Below are 17362 nucleotides of genomic sequence, written 5' to 3'. Positions count from 1 at the left end.
AAAAAAAAAAAAAAAAAAAAAAAAAAAAAAAAAAAAAAAAAAAAAAAAAAAAGAAGTAGAAACCCAGCATTAAACCATCAGCTAAAACCCTTCCCATTCCCTCATTTTTAAGGAAAGAAACAAAATCCTATACTTCTTATAGTACAGTATTGCGTACAAGCTTCACGCGCTAGAAAGCTTCTTAGAAGAGTAAGAGTCGGTTCGGTTAACTTTTGCGAGTTGAGGATAGTTATTTGTGAATGGTTTTTAATGTTGGCTGGGAAAGGTATTAGATAGGAATTGTAGAGTTTGCGGATAGAGCTGCTATGCTACTTACTGCTCTTACCCACCTGGACAAGCGCTGGTAAGGGGTCTATATACTTAGTTAAAGAAGGAGGAAGGAGGAAGGAGGAAACTAAGTACCTACCTAGGCAGCCGTCTCCACCGCACTTTCCACAACGCCCTCATAGCGCCAGCGCCTAGCAGACCCAGCAGAACCAGCAGGCACGCGGCACGCAGGAAGACTATCCCCCACCGTCTGGTCCTCACCTGTCCTTCCTTCACTTTTCCTTCACTTTTCCACACTTTTCCACAAACTCCCCACACCACACCAAGAATTCACAAATCTCACACAAAGCCCAAAAACGTCCGTTTTATTTATCCGTCTACTACCTAGCTAGCTACCTACTTACCTGCCTACCCACCACGTAATCGTACAACCGTCTCCCCTTCCCCTGCTCCTTCTCTTCCGCCTCTTCCTCCTCTTCACACCCGAACCCAACGCAACCCAACCCCCCAGCCCAACCGCAACGCAACTACACGGAACCAGACAGGAACCACGAAAACGACAACCACGGAAACAACCACGATAACAACCACGATAACAACGACAACAATCAGGTAGCCAGCTGTGCGAAAGAGAGGGAAAGGAAAGAACAAAGAAGCGGGGTGACACCTACGGAGCAGATGCACGTGCCGTTAAGGAAAGAACGAGAGGGGAAAGGGGAGAGACAGAGAGATGGATGGAAATGGAATAATAGCGCATGAAAAGAGGAAAGAAGCTACCTAGAGCCAGAGCTAGAGCCAGAGCTAGAGCCAGAGCCAGAGCCAGACGAGAGCAACGCAGAGCAGAGCAACGTACCCCCGCAAAAAACAGCCACTTCCCTTCGCTTCCCTGCCCCAATCTGCTTCACTCTCAACCTCTATCTCAGTCTCAATCCCTGCCAACGTCCACACCCACGACCACGCAAATAAACCCCCCCCCAAGCCAAGCCAAGCCAGGTCAAGCCCAAACGATACCAAACCAACCAATTAATCCAAAAAAAGAAAAAGTCCCATTGCCACCCCAACGCCCCAAAACGCCATCGCCCAACGTCAATGCCTGGTCCGTCTTGTATGGCTGTCTGACTGACTGACTGACTGTCCGTCCCAAAGACGCGTTCCCGGCATTCGTCCAAAACCCACGCGTGCAGCGCACTCTAGCCCACAAGATCAAAACAACAACACACGCGCGCGCGACGCTCTACCCAGTCCAACTCACTCTTCCTCACTAATCCTCACTCCTCACCCCAAACTCAAGCCGCGACAACCCCCTCGGGCACAACAGCCTGGCTCGCAATCTCGCCACCAGCGCCCTGCTCCGCCCAATCGCCCCAAAGCCCCCTCTTCGCACGCATACGGATCGGCGCGCCCAGCGCCCCCGTCGCCTGCTCCACCTTGACCGCGTCTTTGGTAGCCAGGACCAAGCACTCGAAGAAGAGCTTGGTTGCGTCGCGACGGCTCGTGCTGCGCTCGGGCAGCATGTCCTGGAAGAGGACGGAGCGCTCACGGCGCTGGCCCGGCGACGCCTCTGCTTCCGGCCCGAACTTCTCGCGCAGGAGGTGCACCGCGTGCCGCGTCTGCACCGACACCGGGCCCGTCTCTTCCGGGTGCAGCAGCGGGGCGGTGGTTTCGTCGAATTCGGCGCCCGGGAGCGGGCTCGCGGCTTGCGCTTCGTCGTCCTCGATGGCCTGGATCTCGGGGATCGTTTCGTCGCCTGCGGCCGGCACTTCGCCTAGGTGCTCCTCCTCGGCCGGCCGCAGCAGCGACGTGTCGCCGCCGGCTGCGCCTGCGCCAAAGTCGAGCGTCGTGTCGTTGCCGACGTTGAGCTGTGGGACTTCGGTGCTGGGCTGCGCCTCTTCTTCCTCCTCTTCTTCGGCGCCCGTGTCGCGCTTGCGCTTGAGGTCGCCCGAGCGGCGCACCACTTCGAGGGAGAGGATGCCGCGAAGCTCGGGGGCCCAGCCTTGGCTACGGCCCTCGCCCAGGATACTGGAAACGAAGCCGCCGCTCTTCTGCATGTTCATGAGTGCGAGGAGCATAGGGTCGCGGGGCAGGAAGGTGGCGGGCTTGGTGATTTTCGAGCGGTCGTCCTGCTGCGCGCGGATCTGGCTGGAGGCCAGCTCAGTGGCCGCATCAGCCTGCAGCACTTTGCGGCGCTTGGCGCGCTGGGCCTGCTGCGCGAATTCCTCTTCCGGCTCGGCGATGGTGGTCTCTTGGTCGAAGTGGAAAGTGTCCTCGAGCTCGCGCACAACGCTAGAGCGCGCGGAGGAGAGGGGCGACACGGTCTCGCGCTCGAGACGCTCTTCTTCGAGCAAGGTTGGGGTGGCAGCGCGCGGCGTCTCTTCGCCATCCTGGTGGAAAGGCTCATCCATTCCGCCCATCGGGATGTCGTCCTCGGGAAGCGGCTCAGCGGTAGGCAGGATGGAGTCGTCGGGACCCTCGCGGAAGTCCAGCTCGAGGCCATCGTCCTCGAGGAGTTTGGGGCTCTCTGCCATCTCCTCCTCAATCGGCCTCGGGGGAGGCGCATCACGGCCGATTTCGATGCTTTGGTCCATGGTAACATCCGGTCCTTCACTAATGTCGAGGTAAAGGTCATCGTCACCGAGCTGAAGGGTTTCCTGGGCGGCGCGATCCTGAGTATCAAGCAAATACTGGCTTGGCGGCTCCAAGAGGGTAGGGTCGCGCCGACCAGTCTCAATCTCGGGTTCCTGTGATAGGAGCAGAGAAGGATCGGGCATTGGGGCCAGCAAGTCGAGCTCGGTCAGTACATCAGGAAGGGTCAGCGAGGCGGGGTTCACGGCCTGGGCCTGGTTGACGGGCAGATCGACGTTGCCAGGACGGAAGGCCTTGTATGATGTCAGATTCGATGCGACGAGATGGAGGCGCAAAGACGTACCAGCTTGATCTTCATGAGCGCCTCGTTGCAGTCGTCGAGCAGATAACGCGCCTTTCGGCTGTAAATCCTGACGACACCAAGCAGCAGCTGACCGCTCAGACGCAGGGCCATTGGCGCCTGGCCCTGGTCGACAATGGCGTTGACGCTGGTCTCGATGTTGGACTGGAGAATGTTGCTCTTGGAGAGCTTGCGCTCGAGGTTGGCGGCGAGCCAGACGCGAGCCAGCGGCCCGGTCTTGGAGAGGAGGGTCTCGGAATAGAACATTATTAGGGATCGAAAGATAAAAGTTGATGGTGGATCGAGAGCGACGCGGCGGGAGTCGGAGTCGCGCGACGCGTGGGTTTAGGATTTTGCGACGCGCCGGGCGGGCACAGCGGTCGGGCGCGTGCAGTAGCACAACGCGCGAAAAAAGAGTATCGGGTTGATCGGGGGAGCGGAGGGGTTGGCGGTAGCAATGGGCGCGGGGTGAGTCTGGCGACGATGGTGGTGGTGAGGGGGAGTGCAAGTGCACTGTGGCTGGGGGACTCGGTTTCTCGTCACGCCAAGACCAGTGAGACAAGGCGATGAACACAGCTCGATGAAAGTCGCTGGCTGGCGTGTGCGGTAAAAGGACAAGCGGCTGAAGGTCTGTTCGGTCGTAGACCGCCACACTTGTCGGTCGCTGGCCGGCAGTGTTCCAGCGATGATCTAGACACTTAACCATCTATGTAGTATGTAGAGAGGTACACTGCCACTCGCTCCCTTCCACCGCAACCAACCTACACCACCACACACCTTTTTCTCGCCCACGACTGTCCTGTCCTCGACGCCTGCCTCCCATGTCATAGGCTTCGAAATACTCAAACTGCCCCTCCCGAGTCTCTCGCTGCCCCGCCACCCTTGGTCCGTAGCTCGCCCTTCGGCCATGAAAACATGTCAAGAGGCGCTTCTCCCGGTCTTCCAATCTACAATGCCGACTCTTCGTCGTTGCGCCCCGCCTCGCCCGCTCTGAACCTGTCTCCCGCAAATTCGCGCCCTCCGTCCAGGCGGGCGCGCAGCAGCGCAGCTGGATCGGTACTGCTCCCATCCCTGTGGAAGCCCCTAATGGCCTTGCGCTCCGCATGCTAACCCGCCGCCCGTCTTTGTGTGCAGAACATCACCTCAGCCTACTCGATCCTGTCGCCCGAAGAAACCGCAACCCAGCTTTCCACCTCCCTGAAATCTGGCCTAACGCCCTCCGAGGCGTTGGCGCGCATCCACGACCATGGCACCAACGAGCTGCCCCACGAGGAGCCCGAGCCGCTGTGGCTCCGCTTCCTCAAGCAGTTCCAGGAAACCCTGATATTGCTCTTGCTCGGCTCGGCGGGGGTTTCTTTCATCATGGGCAACTACGAGGACGCTGTCAGCATCACGGCCGCCGTCACCATAGTCGTCACTGTCGGCTTCGTCCAGGAATACCGTTCGGAGAAGTCGCTGGAAGCCCTGAATCAGCTGGTGCCGCACTCGGCGCATGTGCTTCGCGGCACCTCGCTCAGCATTCCGAAGCGGAGCCCATCACCGGCGTTCAACAAGGAAAATGGCAGCGCTGGAGCATCGACAGACAGTTTGGATACGGTCGCAGCCCTGGAGGCCGCAGAGGGAGCGTCGAGTACAATCTCGGCTACTCAGCTCGTGCCGGGCGACCTGGTGCTCTTTCACACCGGCGATCGTATCCCCGCCGACATTCGCATCACCCACGCTGCAGACCTCTCCATAGACGAGTCCAACCTGACTGGCGAAAATGAGCCGGTTTCTAAGAGCCCTGATACGCTTGACCGCGAGGCCATGAGGAAGCCCCTCGATGCGTCTCCGCGGACCCCGTTTTATGCATCCCCGGCTGCGGGCACCGTTGGCGCAGACATTCGGTTAAACGATCAGACCAACGTCGCCTTCATGGGTACGCTGGTTCGCTCCGGATATGGCCAGGGCATTGTCATTGCTACCGGGCCCGACACTGAGTTTGGTGCCATTTCTGCCTCTTTGCAAGAAATCGAGAGCCCGCGGACGCCACTGCAGCTCTCCATGGACCGCTTGGGCAAGGATCTCAGCTACATGTCATTCTGTGTTATTGGTTTCATCATGCTGGTCGGCCTTTGGCGAGGATGGCAGTTCTTGGAGATGTTCCAGATCGGAGTGTCTCTCGCAGTCGCCGCCATCCCCGAGGGTCTTCCAATCATTGTGACAGTCACTCTGGCTCTCGGTGTCTTACGGATGTCAAAGAGAAATGCCATCGTGAGGAGACTACCTAGCGTGGAGACGCTGGGTTCGGTCAACGTGGTGTGTACTGACAAAACAGGTAAGAAGCATAGAATAGCTGTTAAGATCGTCCCCAAGGGGGCGAAGCGCACGTGAATAGTCGCACTAACAATGAACGCAGGCACGCTTACTACAAACCACATGACGGTCACCAAGCTCTGGCACTTTGATGACAAAGAGCCTATGGACGTCCACCGTAAACAGGGGTCGGCCGCCCTCGACCCGGCGACGCGCACCGTCCTGCGCATCGGCAACATAGTCAACCATGGCCGCCTCATCAGCCCCGCTGCCGCCTCTAATGCCACTGCTGCCGTCTTGTCGTCCACCATGGGCGGTGACGATGCCTCTGGCGCTAAGAGCCGCTGGGTCGGTCAGCCTACTGATGTCGCACTTCTCGACCTCCTAGATGAATTTAGTGAAGATGATGTCCGCGAGCGCATCGGCCATCGCCGCAATGAGACACCCTTTAGCTCCGAGCGTAAGTGGATGGGCTGTGTAGTGCAAGGGAACCCCAACGCCGGCTCCAACTCTCAAGACATGGCGTACATCAAGGGCGCCTTGGAGAAGGTGCTGGCACGTTGTGACATGTACATCACGGCCCAGGGCCGTGAGGTACCCTTGGACGAGGCGCGGCGCCGCGAGGCCGTTGCCGCAGCAGAGAGCATGGCCCAAGACGGGCTGCGCGTGCTGGGCTTCGCAAGCGGGCCGGTCAAGGAGTCGAAGAAGGGCAGCCTGCATGCACCGCTGCGAGGCCGTAGTGGCAACTCCACGCCTTCGCCCGAGTCTGAGGATCTGTACCAGGGCCTGACTTTCGCCGGCCTTGTCGGCATGAACGACCCCCCGCGTAAGGGCGTCGACCGCAGCATCCGTCGCCTGATGGCGGGCGGCGTCAAGGTCATCATGATCACGGGCGATGCCGAGACCACGGCCGTCGCCATCGGCAAGAAGCTAGGCATGCCCATCAACACGTCGTCCTCGGCGATTGGGCCATCTGTGCTCCGCGGCGACGAGCTGGACGCCATGAGCGAAGAGGAACTCAGCCGCGCCATCGCGACGACGACCGTCTTCGCGCGCACGAGCCCCGAGCACAAGATGAAGATTGTGCGGGCGCTGCAGGCGCGCGGCGACGTGGTAGCGATGACAGGTGACGGAGTGAACGACGCGCCGGCGCTGAAGAAGGCAGATATCGGCATCAGCATGGGACGGCTAGGCACGGACGTGGCCAAGGAGGCCGCAGACATGATCCTCACCGACGACGACTTTAGCACGATTCTGAGCGCCATCGAGGAGGGCAAGGGCATCTTCTACAACATCCAGAACTTCCTGACGTTCCAGCTGTCGACGAGCGCCGCGGCGCTGAGCCTGGTGCTGCTGAGCACCTTCTGCGGCTTCAAGAACCCGCTGAACGCCATGCAGATTCTGTGGATCAGTAAGTGTTTCTACCACCGCACTCCGCCTTTATAGATAGCTAACCGCGCCCCTCCTCTTTGTAGACATCCTCATGGACGGTCCACCAGCCCAATCTCTCGGCGTCGAGCCCGTCGACCCAGCCGTCATGTCGCGGCCCCCACGCAGCAAAACCGCGCGCGTACTCACGCAACCCCTCCTGCAGCGCGTGCTCACACAAGCGGGCGTAATCATGCTCGGGACGCTGTACATCTACATCCGGGAGATGCAAGACGGCACCGTCACAGCGCGCGACACAACGATGACGTTCACAGCCTTCGTCATCTTCGACATGTTCAACGCGCTCACGTGCCGCAGCGAGGGCAAGTCCGTGCTGCGCGGCGAGATCAGCGTCTTCGGGAACCGCATGTTCAATTACGCCGTTGCGGGCAGTTTGGTCGGCCAGGCTGCCGTCGTCTATCTCCCGGGCCTGCAGGGCGTGTTCCAGACTGAGGCGCTGGGGCTCACGGACTTGGTCGGCTTGGCTCTGGTTGCGAGTTCGGTGTTTTGGGTTGATGAGGGAAGGAAGTGGTGGCGGAGGAGGGTGCAGCAGGGGGGAAGGGGAATGGGCGTGAGGGGCTATAGCGCTGCGGTGTAGTTGTGCTGTTGGTGTTGTTGTTTGGGCATAGGGATGGCTTTGGGTGCGCGTGGCGTGCGGTGGCTTGTTTGTAGGCATGGACGTGATAGAGAAGGAAGGGTGGGGGGGGTTTTTCGCTTGGCAGACAGGTAGGTAAGTAAGTACGTACGTACGTAGGCAAGACGATCTGGCGGAGTGGATGCATACGCATGCTTTAACCCATTTTAACTTTTTTTTATTTCTCACTTTATATCTCTTTTCATTCCCGTTTCAGTTCCGTTTTTCTTCCTATTTTTTATATCTTGGTTTGGTTGACGATATTCGTTCATGTGGATATGGATATGGATATGGATATGGATGTGTTTGTGGGTGTGTGGTAATGGGTATAGGTATAGAGAGGTGGTGTGTGCTGTTTTTCTTCTTCGTTCTTTATTCTCTTTTCTCTTTCGTCTGCGTGAGTGGTGGGCGGTGGTTGGTTGGTGCTGTAGAAGATGGTTCTTGATTTTTGTCATGGATGTTGGTGGTGGTGAAGTTGGGGTGAGGACGTATGTATGTATGCATGGCTGGGGCTTGGGGTGTATGAGCGAGCGCGTGGGATGCATGGTTCTGGTGTGAATGGATGGGGTGGGGTAGAGGCGAGGAGAGGAGAAAAGAGGGGAATGCACCTACTTACGGCGTAGAGCGGTTGGGTCGGAAATGTGTATCATTAAAGAGCATGCTTGCAAGCTTATAGGGAGTGCTATCCCACGCAGTGAGTATGTATGTACATATGTATGTATATGTGTACAGGCGTTTTGAACCTCGTGTCTGATTGTGTGTGTATGGAGCAAAATCCACCTACCCAACCAACCACCCGCCTGCTTTTTCGACGAAACTCCCAAGCGCACCTCTCCTGTGACTCGCCTCGTACGTAGTATACCTGCCTCTACCTAGGTATGTTGCCGTCTCCAACCAACGCCCTCGAAAAACAACGCTAGACTGTATTCGACTAGCGCCATTACGTCCAGCCTCGAACGGCTGCGCTTCCGCGCATGCGGGTGCCACAACTCACCGGACAAGCAAGCTGAAGCTCAATCAAGCTCAATGCAACCAACCGCGTTCTACAGTGCAGTAGCCACAACGCAACGCAACGAGACGGAAATAAAATGCTGTATTAGCACATCTATAAGAAAGCTGCAGTAGTTGACTCTCTAAATGCTAGACAGAAATAGCCATCCACCTGCACAAACATATTCAGATGTCACATGTGCTCAACTACTCCTACTGCCACTACATCACGCTTCAAACACCAATATAAAGAAAGCAGTGACACACACAGACACAGAGTATTCGAACAATTTTTGCCATAGCCATTACAACAACAACTCACGTAAAAACCCCAAGGCCCTCTCAGCTTATTCGCCAACCAGCCAACTAGCTACATACTTCCTTCATAGTCTAGCTAGGCAGGCCAGAGACGAAGGAGCTTGAACAACCTGGCTAGAAACAACAAGCACGCAATGCGTAAGAGTGCAAAGCAGATCCACTGTCTTACTGACTGACTGACCGACCGACCTCCTCCATCCGCCCTCCAACCCACGAACCTGACTGAGATTTCGCTTTTCCCTCTTCTTGTCCATCATCCCCGGGTCGGGACTACTACTACATGCCACACTATACCGGCCCTTGCTACAACAGTGCTTGCCCACCAACCACCTCTAGGCACCTCTTCCTACCCTACAAGCACAACCGCAGCCCACTCGCCGGCGCGCCAATCTGGCTGACCTCGCAGACCGTACACACCGAGCCCTTGAACTTGGCGTGGAACTTGGCGGCGCAGTACGGACACGCGCTGGCGGGGCTGCCCTGGTAGATGGGCGTGAAGCTTTTGGCGCACACGTCGAACTCGGCAAACGCGTCGTAGTCGACGTCGTCGACCGCGTCCGACGGGTTGCGCTCGCACACGGCCTTGATCTTGCGCGCGCTCTCCTTGAACTTGGCGTTCGCCGCGCCCCGGTCCAGCAGCGCGTTCGCAAACGACAGCGCCGCGCTGTGCTGCTTGTTCTTGTGCGCAAAGTTCATTGCTGCGAAGAGTGCCAGCGCCTTGTGCGGGCCTTCAAGCTCCGGCACCGTGAAGTACGCGCTGAGCTCGAGGGCGCGCTTCTTGTCCTCGGGTGACAGGGCCGAGATGTCGGTGGCGTTGTTGGTGAGGCGGCGGCGCTCGAGCTCGATGCTCATCGCCAGCACGTATTGTGATGCCGTGTTGATCAGCTTCTTGGCCTGTGGACTTTGTTAGTTCTGAGCATTTCAGTGTCATTGCAATAGACAACTCACCTCGGCGACCTCGGCCTGAGTGGTCACGGCGTTGACCATAATCAGGTGCAGGATCTTCTTGAACGTCACGACACCGTCGTCCAGCTTGTTGGTGCGCATTTGCGCCTTACCCGCCGCAAGCTCCGTCGCCGTAACGGACTCCAGGTCACGCGGGATGAGCGGCAACACCTTCCGCGAGTCGGTCTCGTCCACCGTCCTGCGCACGTAGTTGACCAGCGGAGGCATGCCCACGTTGGCGGGCAGGAACGTCCGCGACGCCTGGTAGATCTCCTCAAAGCGCCACTCGAGCGGCCCGAAGTTGACGGCACCGACCTGGCGGTTGAGCAGTTGCATTGCGCTTTCAAACGAGCCACCAGCAACGTGGTCGGCCGCAATCGGCGAATTCCTCGTCCACATGTCGGCCTCGCTGCTGCCAGCACCAGCATCCGCACTCTCGACGTTGACAAAGTCCTCCTCGGCCTCGATATCATCATCGCCGCCCATGTCCCAGCCAGCCGCGTCCTCATCCTCGTCGGCTTCCTCGAACTCGCCGTTGCGATCCTCCGCTTCGGGCTCGCCCAGCAGGTCCTCTTCTCCATAGCCGTTCGCTGCCGGTGCCAGCTCATCCGGACTCAACTCTTCACCCATCAAGGCCTTCTCAAAAACGGAAGTACCGGTGCTCTTGACCGGCCAGTTGGCAAGGTAGGTGGGAACGACAGGCTTAGGTGGGGCGAGGGGCTCGCCCATTGCGGGAAGGGTGATTTGATCCTCGGTAAGACCGCTGGCCTCGAGCAACGCTTGGCATTGCTCCTCCAGGCCATGCGATTTCGCCAGCATGTATGCAAGGGGATATTGATCTATCTCCTGGAACATCTCGATTCTGCTCTCAACATCACCGAGGTAGATGGCGTTCTGGAATCGGGATGTCATGTCGCCACGGTGCTCAGCAATCTTAGCCATGCGCGTAAGCTTCTCACGGTCGCCCGTCGTAAGGTAAAGGAAGGAGAGCTTGTCGAAAGTCCGCAACTTCTGGTAAGTCATCTCGACGATCTTGTGGTTACCTTGAGCCAAGGCCTCGGCGCTCAGGCGCTGCCAAAGCTTGGGACGATCAAGCTGCTTGGCCATCTCGACGGCCACATCAAGGTTGCCGCACTCAATTGCGAGCTCGAAGCGAGTCTGCGGGTCCTGCACGAACTGAAGCGCAATCTCCGGGTATCCCTTCTTCTGCAGGTACGAAATAATGCTCTGGCCAACCAAGCTGGATGTCTTGATGATGTTAAGCATCTCATCGTAGTTGCGCTTAATAAGAGCAAGCTTGAAGCGGTACTCAGTAGGATCGATCTGGATAATCTTGGGCTTCGCCGCACGGTCGAGGCAGTAGACGTTCCGGCCCTTAACCCTCTGCAAGTAGACGGTCTGCTCCAAGGTGCGCACAATACCGTTGTCGCCGTTCATCAGCGTGTACTTGATGTGGTTCAAGGTGGAGTAAAGAAGGACACCAGCGTCGTCCCAAGTAGCGCTCTTAATCCGGATGGTCTCGTGCAGGGTGCTGACCTGCTCCAGACTCTTGTTGACAATAGTGACGTTGTGCTTGCTAAGCAGGGCAGCGTGCAAGCCATCGGTCGACCAGACGACGTACTTGACGCCGTTGACGGCAAGCTCGGCAAGGTTCTTCTTCTGTTGAATATCGTAGAGCACAACGTTGGTAGCGGTGATCAAGAGAAGGCATCCAGTGCCACCGAAGTAAATGTCTACCGTGCCGTGAGGAGGCTTGATAGTCTTAGTCGTGGAGTTGGCGAGATCCTTGATGTCGATCTGTTGGTTAGCCTGGTTGAAGACGGCGAAGCGGTTGCGGGCAACGAAGACCGCAGAGTTTCCAGATCCACGCTTCGTGTCGGTCGGTTCAACGGCTCCGGTAGCATCACGCGGCAAGCTAATTAGCTCGTAGCAGCCGCCATCGGCGGGAGAAGTAACGAGAATTGCGCGCTCAGCAGGGTTGTACGAGAGCGTCCTCGGCGGGACCCACGGGCTGCCGAGCTTCTTAAGAGACAGCATCGAAGGCGATTCAACATTCTTCGCAAAGTCGTACGACCGAACATGCTTCTCCTTGGTAATGTAGAACAGGTTGTTCTGGTAAACCGCCGAGGCGGGCCTCTCCCGCTCAAGCTTGAAGACCATAACACCATTGTCGTGGCCAGCAGCGAACAGGTTGATCTCCGGGTGCGCAGCGATAACCCAGAAACGGTCATTCTCCCTCTTAAACGACTGAACCGAAGTGCGCTTGTTCAGGTCCCAAACGCGGATAGACTTATCCTCGCCGACGGAAAGGATGAGGTCCTGGTGGGGGTGGAACAAACACGCAGAGACGTTCTGGAAGTGGCCTCTGCAGGTGTCAACCTCCCACGCCTTAGTCTCGCTCATTCTCCAGAGCTTGACAAGCCTATCGTCGCCGGCAGAAACGATCAATGGCAGCGTAGGGTGGAACGCAACCCAGTTGACGCCACGGTCGTGGCCCTCCAACACAAACTTGACCACCGCATCCGTGTTTCCAAACATATCCGCCTGGTTGGCATTGGCGCGTGCGATCTGGTCTTCGAACGTCATCGAGGTCGGCGCAGAGTGCTTCTTGCGGAGGCCGGAAATATCCCAGACCCTGACGGACTGGTCGAGCGAGGCGGAGACGACGAGATCATCCTTGGGGTGGAACTGCGCGCACATGGTATAATGGTTGTGACCGGTCATCGTGCAGACTATCAACGTCAGCTTTCAAGCCCGCCTTGCAATGGCTTTCCGTAACGTACTTAGGGACCTGTTCTGCCAATTCCATATCCGAATTGTCTGGTCATCGGAGCTCGACAATATCCAAGGCAGCTCGTGATGGAAGAACACGGTGCGCACATAATCCAAGTGGCCGTTCAGCGTGAACAGGCATCTCCGGGTCTGATACGACCAGACCTTGATCTTATAATCGTCTCCTCCTGAGACGAAGAGAGGCTGCGTCTTGTGGAAATCGATGCCGCGGACAGGACCATCGTGCTCCTCGAAGCGGTCGATCAGCGTACCCATGCGGTAGTCCCATAGCTGGATGGTAGACGAATGGAGGGAGACGAGGATCCATGGCCTGCTTGCCGTCAGTGAAGGACCGCGTCATTCGAGGCCGACACGGTGGCTAACCTCTTGGGGTGGAAGGCAATGCCCTTTGCCCGGGAGGACTTGGACTCGAACTGTGGTCGCATTAGCTAGAGGGCCTCAGATCCGCGGGGCCAGTGGAGACATGCCTTGGTGAGCATATTCGGAGACTGCATCTTGGGTATTCAGGGAGAAGCCGCAGCTTCACGGTGGCAGGAAGAGCTCGCGCAATGCCACAGCAATGGCGGAGGGTAGAATTAGGAGGGTAAAGGAATTGGAGGAAAGGAGAAACGCAAAATTCGTATGCAGTCGTGAGCTCTTGAAGACCGTTCAGCACCCACCCGGCATGAGCATGAGCAGCGCTCCGTCGCGGTGTCGCGGACTACGACGGTGAAGTGGCCTGTAATCTATCTTAGTCAGACATGTAATGTAGTACCTGCCAAGACCGCCGCCACACGTGCCCGTCCGCTCGCGCTTTTCCCGACGCGCGCCGTTCATGGATGTCCATTCGACAAGTCGTGGCGCCGAGTCATTTGCGCCATCATCATTTCCTATCGTCAGCACGCTACGCCGCGCGCGTTTGGCTTCACGATTGCCCTCCGCACGTGATGCAAGCGGTAGGTTGGCGACGTCAACGCGGGCGATCCTCTCGGTGGAGCTTCAACCGTGGAAAAGTTCGCGATAGCTCCGGGCCACTCTGATCGTCATACGTTCTCTTTCGTGGTCATGGCTCCTCGAATCCTCCGCCATGCAAGCGCAGGCGCAGATGCAGACGCATATGGACTGCAGGTAGCCACTCCGGCCTGTCACACACGCTCTCTTCGCCCGCCATCCTGCCAACGCACATCCGTTACGCCTACCGACCCGCCGACCCTACCAAGGCAGTCATAATCTCGCCCGCGACAAGGCGCCACATCAGTCTCCCATAGTACCTGGAGCATAGGTACCCCGCCGCCAGCAAGAGATCCCTGGCTGCTTCCGCCGACTACCATTCGCCATTGAGCAGCACATCGATCGCTCCTCCCCTCCGCATCGCTTCCCGGGGACAGGTACCTCCCCAGCTGCGCTGAGAACCCTTCGTCGCTGCAGGCACTGACTTGGATAGGCATTGCCGACCTCCCCGCCTTGACACCCGTCGTCGGACTTCTCAGAGTACCTTCGGAAAATGATACTGCTCATAAAGTCCGCTCAGCATAAGCCGTTATTCGCACCCCTACGTCCTATCTTTGTACCTTAAGGTCTATTTGTCGAAGGAATACACGTTATATATTCAAAGGCCGACCGGGAAGCATTGAGACCGACGCCAGAGAGCTCAGCACGAGAAATGGAAGGTCCGAAATTCCCTCCCGTCTTCGATCCTCCGGTCAACGGACCCAGCAGCCCACCTGTAACGCCCGGCACACTACCAAACCCGCAATTCATACATGCCTCAGGCCAATCTGCGCCAAACTGGAATGCATTTCTAAACCGGGCGCAGTCGCCTCCGCTCGAACACATACAACCTACTGGACAAGGTCATCACTTCTTTTACACCCGACCGCAGTGGATTGATCCGGAATCACGGCCGTCGACTGCCTCCGGAATAGCTTTTGCTACACGCGATGAGGGCTCTGTAGTCGGGACAGAATCGGTAAGCGAAGGCCCGCCGCCATATGAAGACAGGCCCATCACGGCACTAGAAGATGCCGACTTTGAATTGGAAGAAGTTGAGGAAAATGACAGCTGGCTTGGCAGCGGAGCAGAAGTGGTTCGACCGGATGACGTTGAAGAGCCTAATGCACAGGGCTCGGGAAACCATGATGACGATGCCGGAGTTGCGACACAATTCCAAGACTTGAATTGTTACGACGACACTGTCGGCAGTGATGAAGAGAGGAAACGTCGATATCTCCAGAAGAAGAAGCGCTGGAGCCAAGGCCTATTCAAGCGAACGCACAGCCAAAGCATAGGCAGTGATACAGACGACATGGATGACACAGAAGGGATGGACGCGCAAAGCGTTGGCTCTAGTACGCGTCGTCTGAGGCGCAGGGTCAGAGGCCCTGGTGACCGGTCTTCACTGATTTTCGAAGACCTTGGGAGCACCCACATCAACGAAGAAAAAGAGCCGGGGGAGGCTCACAGTGGCATGCCGAACGGCAGTGAACCACCCTCACTCCCATCGGATCAGGAGGGGCTAGGCGCACTGCCTTTTTGGGTGTTGCAAGACCCTATGGAAATTGATTCAGGATCTAGCCATCCGTCGTCGGTGTCGTAGTATAATGGTCTGGATTTTGTTCTCTGCAGCTTTCAGCCAGGCTCAGACGCATTGAAGTGGTTAGCACATGCCGCTCGTTGGGTGAAAGAGTTGACGAGAAAGTAGACATTATTACAAATTAACAGACGCTTTTTGGTGAAGCTATTTTCGGCTTACCTTCAGCAGCCACTTGATGGGGCACAGTGTCAGGTGCTTGACTATTTTCGGTAGTGCTTACCTTCTCTCTGTCAGCTGGCTTGCTTGTGGCGGATTACCTACGATCCTTCGAGAACCCGAGACACCTCCGACATCGTCGTCCGTTAATGTTGGTGGCCCAGCATGGCGTACTGCATGCCATTCGTCTGTTTCAACATGACTGTTCTCAGCCTGCGGTCAACGCCATGTTTTTCTGCTGCGGACGTGGATGTAGTCATCCTCAACAAGGCCGTTAACCACCGCCCGAATGACCAAACCTTGCACAAGCATCGGATTGCCACGAGGATCTCCACCTTTCTCCGACAGCTACGTTCCGAGACTCCAATAACCATTGCGAATATGGATAAGCTTATGATTTGAGTATGAGGCTATGTTGAGCCCTAGCATTTTGGCTGTGCTTGTCTGCGCATGTTCCAACTGAACATGGCTTCTCCACCGCCTCCATGTGCTAAAGCTTGTTCAATGGATGCGTGGAAGACTGGAATGATAAAATATATAAGTATGCTGTTTCCGCTGCTCAAAGCTCCTTCATCAACACACTACAACCCACAAGCACATTCAGTAACGATTTTATTTCTTCTTTTCTATTCTTATTTTTCTCATTTATCTTCATTACCTCTTATTTCGGAAATTTCCTTCAGTAATAAAGCAAACCACAATGTCTCCCGCATTTGTCAAGATCATCATTGCTGCTCTTGCAGCCGGAGTCACTGCGCTCCCACAGAGCATGAACACCACCTCTACAACCTCAGGTGCTGCTCCTACCGCCACCGATGGCAACGCTGCTCTGATTGAGCAGCTCAAGGATGCCCCCAAAGCTATTGACCGCTTCAAGAAACTTCTTACCAATAATGGCGAGACGATCCTATCCGAAGATGAGCTTCGCAATACAGTCGTTTTTGACTTCAATGGTGCCCAGCCAGCTGCTGGAGCTAAGGGTACGTCTAAAATCACACACAGCCTCAACTCAAAGCCTCCGAAACTAAGCAAGATACAGGCGGTGCGCTAAAATCCGCTCAAATCGACACCTTCCCCATCCTGACCGATCTGGGCATCAGCACAACGATGGGTTTCCTCTCCGCCTGTGGCCTGAACACCCCACACATCCATCCACGGGCCTCAGAATTCCTGACCGTCGTCGAGGGCGAGCTCGACTTCGGCTTCATCGTCGAAAACAATCTCGTCAAGAGCGGCAGCACCGAGGCGCGCGGTCACCTCAGCAAGTTCAATGGTGCCGTGTTCCCTATGGGCTCGATCCACTACCAGGTCAACCCGACGTGCCAGCCCGCGGTCTTCGTCGCTTCGCTCAACTCTGAGGACCCTGGCACCAGCCAGATCGCGCAGAACTTCTTTGGCCTGGATCCTGATGTCGTGAATGCGACGTTGGGGTTCCCGAAGCAGCTTGATGGGAAGGATATCGAGAGCTTCAAGAACCAGATTCCGGTGAATGTCGCGCTGGGAATTGAGCAGTGCTTGGAGAGGTGCAGTATTAAGAAGAGCTAGACGTGTTGGAGGTTCGTTGCTTTCTGAGAGGCATGTGCCGGCTCTCTAAGCATAGCGGTGGTGTTGTGTTTGTGTAGAATGTGAGATGAAGTTGTTGTCTGTTGTTGCGTTGCTGCATTGCTGGTATTATGTCATTAGCAATTATTTTTGGCATGTCTTAATTGTTTTTCGTTTATTTAGCAAGCTCCTTCTGTACTGTCCCTATCAATTATTTTAGCACAAGAACAATATTTGTTATATCAAATACTATATATGTGGTATGTGATTCGAGCACACACTCGCTCCTTAAGGCTCTGTGCTTAAAGCCATAATAGGAAACCGTTTAGAACTCTATAGCGTATTCTATATAGAAAAAATAAAAAAAATATATAGATAAATATAAAAAAACATCTTGTGTGCAATAAACTCCGGCTATTTTTGTCCCTATACACAGATTCTTCTATAATATCAGTACCTATATTACTGCATGCACATAAGTACGTCCGTATCTATATAA

General features: G+C 56.1%; 5 protein-coding genes across 5 annotated transcripts; 3 read left to right on the top strand and 2 right to left on the bottom strand.

The window, feature by feature from the left end:
- Positions 1-1553: 1553 nt before the first annotated feature.
- Positions 1554-3457, bottom strand: K452DRAFT_323289 (uncharacterized protein; the record flags this gene model as incomplete). Its single annotated transcript, XM_033544626.1, has 2 exons — positions 1554-3143; positions 3194-3457. The coding sequence occupies 2 exons, from the start codon at positions 3455-3457 to the stop codon at positions 1554-1556; spliced, it is 1854 nt and encodes a 617-aa protein (XP_033402772.1).
- Positions 3458-4105: 648 nt separating this feature from the next.
- On the top strand, positions 4106-7511 carry K452DRAFT_293546 (uncharacterized protein; the record flags this gene model as incomplete). Its single annotated transcript, XM_033541588.1, has 4 exons — positions 4106-4246; positions 4325-5507; positions 5589-6896; positions 6961-7511. 4 exons carry the CDS (start codon positions 4106-4108, stop codon positions 7509-7511), a joined length of 3183 nt encoding a protein of 1060 aa, XP_033402771.1.
- A 1298-nt stretch (positions 7512-8809) lies between these two features.
- K452DRAFT_261237 (uncharacterized protein) lies at positions 8810-13274 on the bottom strand. Its single transcript, XM_033538572.1, has 5 exons — positions 13061-13274; positions 12957-13006; positions 12584-12903; positions 9804-12532; positions 8810-9749 (listed from the first exon to the last, which is right to left on the bottom strand). The coding sequence occupies exons 1-5, from the start codon at positions 13085-13087 to the stop codon at positions 9207-9209; spliced, it is 3669 nt and encodes a 1222-aa protein (XP_033402770.1). The 5' UTR covers positions 13088-13274; the 3' UTR covers positions 8810-9206.
- Positions 13275-14235: 961 nt separating this feature from the next.
- Positions 14236-15168, top strand: K452DRAFT_303960 (uncharacterized protein; the record flags this gene model as incomplete). Its single annotated transcript, XM_033542783.1, has 1 exon — positions 14236-15168. The coding sequence occupies one exon, from the start codon at positions 14236-14238 to the stop codon at positions 15166-15168; it is 933 nt and encodes a 310-aa protein (XP_033402769.1).
- A 740-nt stretch (positions 15169-15908) lies between these two features.
- K452DRAFT_240196 (uncharacterized protein) lies at positions 15909-16866 on the top strand (the record flags this gene model as incomplete). Its single annotated transcript, XM_033537783.1, has 2 exons — positions 15909-16301; positions 16355-16866. Exons 1-2 carry the CDS (start codon positions 16022-16024, stop codon positions 16864-16866), a joined length of 792 nt encoding a protein of 263 aa, XP_033402768.1. The 5' UTR covers positions 15909-16021.
- Positions 16867-17362: the final 496 nt, after the last annotated feature.

The sequence above is a fragment of the Aplosporella prunicola genome, assembly GCF_010093885.1.
Source record: "Aplosporella prunicola CBS 121167 unplaced genomic scaffold K452scaffold_1, whole genome shotgun sequence".
NCBI classification, from domain to species: Eukaryota; Fungi; Ascomycota; class Dothideomycetes; order Botryosphaeriales; family Aplosporellaceae; genus Aplosporella; species Aplosporella prunicola.
This window is presented reverse-complemented; position numbering and strand designations above follow the sequence as displayed.

What these genes read in the sequence shown, in the direction of transcription:
- K452DRAFT_261237 (XM_033538572.1), bottom strand. Translation starts at nt 13,087, where the DNA reads ATGCAGTCTCCGAATATGCTCACCAAG. An exon ending in CTCCGAATATGCTCACCAAG is followed by an intron (nt 13,007 to 13,060) that starts GCATGTCTCCAC and finishes ATGCGACCACAG; the next exon opens with TTCGAGTCCAAGTCCTCCCG. An exon ending in CTCAGGCCGAGGTCGCCGAG is followed by an intron (nt 9,750 to 9,803) that starts GTGAGTTGTCTA and finishes CAAAGTCCACAG; the next exon opens with GCCAAGAAGCTGATCAACAC.